The sequence below is a fragment of the Cherax quadricarinatus genome, chromosome 94, assembly GCF_038502225.1.
Source record: "Cherax quadricarinatus isolate ZL_2023a chromosome 94, ASM3850222v1, whole genome shotgun sequence".
NCBI classification, from domain to species: domain Eukaryota; kingdom Metazoa; phylum Arthropoda; class Malacostraca; order Decapoda; family Parastacidae; genus Cherax; species Cherax quadricarinatus.
Genome location: NC_091385.1, coordinates 11,137,751 through 11,144,041, shown reverse-complemented (window position 1 = coordinate 11,144,041; position 6,291 = coordinate 11,137,751). Strand labels below are relative to the sequence as shown.

Genomic DNA, 6,291 nt, shown 5'->3' with positions numbered 1-6,291 from the left:
TGTACATTACTGCAATTATCACCTTATGTCCCTCAGACTGGATTGTTCCTACTAAGTAGTCCCTTTCGCCCGTGCCATCCATTCCTTCCATTTTCTCAAAACTCCACTGGTTTTTAATGAGCAGTGCAACTCCTCCTCCCCCTCTCCTCCCTCTGTCTTTCCTGAGGATTTGATATCCGGATGGAAAGATTGAATCTGTTATTATTCTGGTGAGTTTTGTTTCTGTGAGTGCTATTATGTCTGGGGATGTCTCTTTGATTCTTTCGTGCCACTCCTCATACTTGTTTGTTATTCCATCTGCATTTGTATACCACACCTTCAACTTCTTTTCTAAGACTGTGGTCTGGGAGGTATATTGGGGTTGGGGAAGTGGGAGACCTGGTAAGGAACTATGGGTTGTTGCTGTGGGGGTGGAGTTTGTAATGTAGTGGGTGGGGGCATTGGATGTGGCATGGGTGTTTTGATTTAGAGTGTTTGGTTGCACTGGGGTTGACCTGGTTGGGAGGCTTCTATAGGAAGTTGTGAGGGAGGCTGTATTTGATCTTCTTCGTGTGTGTGTGTGTGTGTGTGTGTGTGTGTGTGTGTGTGTGTGTGTGTGTGTGTGTGTGTGTGTATGTGTGTGTGTGTGTGTGTGTGTGTGTGTGTATGTGCGTGTGTGTGTGTTGGGGAGGGGGGAGGAAGCTAAGCTTGTACAGGTGTTTAGGTCAGTTTAGATGTAGCCACAAGTGTTCACCTCAACTAGTCACAAATGTGAATATTTGCATCCACTCACTGCCGTGAACACTATTTCAAATCTTTATGAACTTCGCCATTACTCTGATGTAATTGTTATGGTGCTGTGTGAGGGTGAATGTTTAGGGGTGAATGTGTTGGGGTGGATGTGTAGGTGTTAGTGACTAGGGGTGGACATGTGTTTAATGTATAATAGAAAAGGCTGAGGGAGGGGGAAATAAAGATGTGACAGGTGTGAAAGACTCACAACACAGGTGTGACACCAGCCACAGATGCCTCTGCTTGGTGTAATTCTTCAGTCAGTACTTCGACACTGCTCAGAACCAACACCTCAGACGGTGAGCATCACCGGTGGCCTGGTGGCTAAAGCTCCCGCTTCACACACGGAGGGCCCGGGTTCGATTCCCGGCGGGTGGAAACATTTCGACACGTTTCCTTACACCTATTGTCCTGTTCACCTAGCAGCAAATAGGTACCTGGGTGTTAGTCGACTGGTGTGGGTCGCATCCTGGGGGACAAGATTAAGGACCCCAATGGAAATAAGTTAGACAGTCCTCGATGACGCACTGACTTTCTTGGGTTATCCTGGGTGGTTAACCCTCCGGGGTTAAAAATCCGAACGAAATCTTCTCTTGTTCTCACCTGCTGCTCACACCTCGACGCTGCTCAGGATCAACACCTCAGACGGTGAACATTACCAGTCTTGAAAGTTAAGTCACGTGTGCAACATCTGGGCATCTTTATTGTAGACGTTTCGCCCTCCAGTGGCTTTATCAATACAGATTCTAGGACATAATTAGAAGACAGTAGAACTATATACAAAAGATGACGTAATTAGTCCCTCAGCTTTGGAGTTGGTGTTGAAAGCACCGTAGTCGTGAAGATTCTGGAGCAAAGAACAGAACAGAACAGAGGACTCACAGGTAAGGATCTACTATGGGCGAGGGGTAAGTGGGGACAGGATGAAGAATAGGTGGGGGAGAAGAAATATCGAAGAAAAGAGGAAAAGTGTCAGGACTAGACCCAACTGCTAATCAAGGGAAACAAGTGCAGCAGTGTCACTCTCGGAAGCATATCATTAGCAAGACTGGCCGCGCAACAAGGCGTTGGTACTATGGAAAAGTGGCGCAAACGACATTCGCAAGCCATTCAGCATAAAACGCACAGAGAACGTCTCTCAATGACAATGGCAGTTATAGAATTGTTGGAATAATAGTGCTGGTAAGACATATAGTTTGGAAGTAGCGAGGTGGAGATGCAGGGTCATACAGAGTGAGGAAGAGATTTACATCATTGTAAGGATGCCTGACAGAGTCTCCTAAATAAGAAGTCCAGTAGTCATGGTATGTCTCAAGTCTGTCAAGTTGTTTGACACTGACTGTCTTTCTGTACACGTTCATAGTTGGTGTGTTAGTCGTGAGGTGGAGAGATTCGCTGGTGGCGAAATCATCCCACCTCACTCCCAACACCCAACGTAATGCAAGATTCTGGATGCTTTGGAGTTTTAAGGCGTTGTTTGTTTTGGCAGTTAACGTCAAAGCAAGTGGAGAATAAGAGAGAAGATGTCGATTGAGATCTTTATTGAGGTGTAGTTTAGTTTTAGGATTAGCTCCTCGCAGCTTATATAGGCTCAAGAGCGCAATCCCAGCTATTGCAGTCTTGGCAGTAATGTGAGGTTTAAGAGTCAGGCTGGTGTCGAGAGTAACCCCAAGGACAACTGTGGAGGGGGAGCGTGGGATAGGAGTACGGGAGGTGCTTGTTTTGAGTTCGACAGGAGCCGGGACCTAGCGCCTTCTATGAAAATAGGTGATCTTTGACTTATTAGGGTTGGTCTTAATGCGCCATAATAATTCCCAGGCAGTAATCCTGTCGACCTTTGTGTTCTACGTGCAAGGAATCGAATGTTTCCATATGGTGTGAGTTGAGTAATGTCGTCTGCATAGGAGAGTGTAAGTGTGGTAGGGTAAAGTGGTTCTGGTAAATCGTTAGGAGCAAAGGCAAGGAGACTGGCGGTTATATAGGTGTCAGTGGATAGGGAGGTGTAGCAGACGAGGACATAGTCACTGGTAGGCGGGATTCCCCAGTGGAAGTAGGTCCTTCCCAAAGGGATGGGTTAGTTGTAGCAGCCGTGAAGAAGGTCTTGTAGATGTCCTCCGAACCAAGATTCCATGATGTTGCAGTGTCAGGATGCGACCCACACCAGTTCACTAACACCCAGGATGCGACCCACACCAGTTCACTAACACCCAGGATGCGACCCACACCAGTCCACTAACACCCAGGATGCGACCCACACCAGTCCACTAACACCCAGGATGCGACCCACACCAGTTCACTAACACCCAGGATGCCACCCACACCAGTCCACTAACACCCAGGATGCGACCCACACCAGTTCACTAACACCCAGGATGCCACCCACACCAGTCCACTAAAACCCAGGATGCGACCCACACCAGTCCACTAACACCCAGGATGCCACCCACACCAGTCCACTAAAACCCAGGATGCGACCCACACCAGTCCACTAACACCCAGGATGCGACCCACACCAGCCCACTAACACCCAGGATGCCACCCACACCAGTCCACTAACACCCAGGATGCGACCCACACCAGTTCACTAACACCCAGGATGCCACCCACACCAGTCCACTAACACCCAGGATACGACCCACACCAGTTCACTAACACCCAGGTACCCACTTTACTGATAGGTGAACATGGACAGTAGGTGTCTTAAGGAAACACGTCCTAAAGTTTCCCAGCCGTACCGGGGATCGATCCCCGGACTCAGGGTGTGACCTGAGTGCACGTTATCGCTGAGTAAGCCATCAAATTTACCACTAATTACAAATAATAAAACTTTGAAATAGTGTAAAGAATTATTCTTATTTTGATATGGATTTTGTTATTCAATGTTTGACAGGAATGTTGACATGGGTGGTGGTATGGTGTGTGTGGGCGTGGATGGGCGTGAAGGCCGCCCACTTGACCTTGATGCCACGGGAAATATTCCGTCCACACCGCATAGTGGGCGGGGAGCCAGTGAAGCGAGGTGAGTAACCTGGTGTGGTGTGTGACAGCTAGGTGAGTAACCTGGTGTGGTGTGTGACAGCTAGGTGAGTAACCTGGTGTGGTGTGTGACAGCTAGGTGAGTAACCTGGTGTGGTGTATGACAGCTAGGTGAGTAACCTGGTGTGGTGTATGACAGCTAGGTGAGTAACCTGGTGTGGTGTATGACAGCTAGGTGAGTAACCTGGTGTGGTGTATGACAGCTAGGTGAGTAACCTGGTGTGGTGTGTGACAGCTAGGTGAGTAACCTGGTGTGGTGTATGACAGCTAGGTGAGTAACCTGGTGTGGTGTATGACAGCTAGGTGAGTAACCTGGTGTGGTGTGTGACAGCTAGGTGAGTAACCTGGTGTGGTGTGTGACAGCTAGGTGAGTAACCTGGTGTGGTGTATGACAGCTAGGTGAGTAACCTGGTGTGGTGTATGACAGCTAGGTGAGTAACCTGGTGTGGTGTATGACAGCTAGGTGAGTAACCTGGTGTGGTGTATGACAGCTAGGTGAGTAACCTGGTGTGGTGTGTGACAGCTAGGTGAGTAACCTGGAGTGGTGTATGACAGCTAGGTGAGTAACCTGGTGTGGTGTGTGACAGCTAGGTGAGTAACCTGGTGTGGTGTATGACAGCTAGGTGAGTAACCTGGTGTGGTGTATGACAGCTAGGTGAGTAACCTGGTGTGGTGTATGACAGCTAGGTGAGTAACCTGGTGTGGTGTATGACAGCTAGGTGAGTAACCTGGTGTGGTGTGTGACAGCTAGGTGAGTAACCTGGTGTGGTGTGTGACAGCTAGGTGAGTAACCTGGTGTGGTGTATGACAGCTAGGTGAGTAACCTAGTGTGGGGCATGACAGCTAGGTGAGTAACCTAGTGTGGGGTATGACAGCTAGGTGAGTAACCTAGTGTGGGGTATGACAGCTAGGTGAGTAACCTGGTGCGGTGTATGACAGCTAGGTGAGTAACCTGGTGCGGTGTATGACAGCTAGGTGAGTAACCTGGTGCGGTGTGTGACAGCTAGGTGAGTAACCTGGTGTGGCGTATGACAGCTAGGTGAGTAACCTGGTGCGGTGTATGACAGCTAGGTGAGTAACCTGGTGCGGTGTATGACAGCTAGGTGAGTAACCTGGTGTGGTGTATGACAGCTAGGTGAGTAACCTGGTGCGGTGTATGACAGCTAGGTGAGTAACCTGGTGTGGTGTATGACAGCTAGGTGAGTAACCTAGTGTGGGGCATGACAGCTAGGTGAGTAACCTAGTGTGGTGTATGACAGCTAGGTGAGTAACCTGGTGTGGTGTATGACAGCTAGGTGAGTAACCTGGTGTGGTGTATGACAGCTAGGTGAGTAACCTAGTGTGGGGCATGACAGCTAGGTGAGTAACCTGGTGTGGTGTATGACAGCTAGGTGAGTAACCTGGTGTGGTGTATGACAGCTAGGTGAGTAACCTGGTGTGGTGTATGAAAGCTAGGTGAGTAACCTAGTGTGGGGCATGACAGCTAGGTGAGTAACCTAGTGTGGTGTATGACAGCTAGGTGAGTAACCTGGTGTGGTGTATGACAGCTAAGTGAGTAACCTGGTGTGGTGTATGACAGCTGGGTGAATAACCTGGTGTGGTGTATGACAGCTAGGTGAGTAACCTAGTGTGGGGCATGACAGCTAGGTGAGTAACCTGGTGTGGTGTATGACAGCTAGGTGAGTAACCTGGTGTGGTGTATGACAGCTAGGTGAGTAACCTGGTGTGGTGTATGAAAGCTAGGTGAGTAACCTAGTGTGGGGTATGACAGCTAGGTAAGTAACCTAGTGTGGGGTATGACAGCTAGGTGAGTAACCTAGTGTGGGGCATGACAGCTAGATGAGTAACCTGGTGTGGTGTATGACAGCTAGGTGAGTAACCTGGTGTGGTGTATGACAGCTAGGTGAGTAACCTGGTGTGGTGTATGACAGCTAGGTAGGTAACCTGGTGTGGTGTATGACAGCTAGGTGAGTAACCTGGTGTGGTGTATGACAGCTAGGTGAGTAACCTGGTGTGGTGTATGACAGCTAGGTGAGTAACCTGGTGTGGTGTATGACAGCTAGGTGAGTAACCTAGTGTGGGGTATGACAGCTAGGTAAGTAACCTAGTGTGGGGTATGACAGCTAGGTGAGTAACCTAGTGTGGGCCATGACAGCTAGATGAGTAGCCTGGTGTGGTGTATGACAGCTAGGTGAGTAACCTGGTGTGGGGCATGACAGCTAGGTGAGTAACCTAGTGTGGGGCATGACAGCTAGGTGAGTAACCTAGTGTGGGGTATGACAGCTAGGTGAGTAACCTAGTGTTGGGTATGACAGCTAGGTGAGTAACCTGGTGTGGAGTATGACAGCTAGGTGAGTAACCTGGTGTGGGGCATGACAGCTAGGTGAGTAACCTAGTGTGGGGTATGGCAGCTGGGTGAGTAACCTAGTGTGGGGTATGACAGCTAGGTAAGTAACCTAGTGTGGGGTATGACAGCTAGGTGAG

The 6,291-nt window shown here is 49.2% G+C and overlaps 1 protein-coding gene across 1 annotated transcript in view; it reads left to right on the top strand.

Annotated features, from left to right (window-relative positions):
* The first annotated feature begins 1,043 nt into the window (after positions 1 to 1,043).
* LOC128700856 (trypsin I-P1-like) overlaps positions 1,044 to 6,291 on the top strand; it is a 52,153-nt gene continuing 46,905 nt past the window's right edge. The window contains exons 1-2 of the mRNA XM_053794309.2: positions 1,044 to 1,070; positions 3,662 to 3,790. Of these exons, the coding sequence (XP_053650284.2) occupies positions 3,664 to 3,790 (127 nt within the window). The 5' untranslated portion in view covers positions 1,044 to 1,070; positions 3,662 to 3,663. The remainder of the gene's footprint in view (positions 1,071 to 3,661; positions 3,791 to 6,291) is intronic.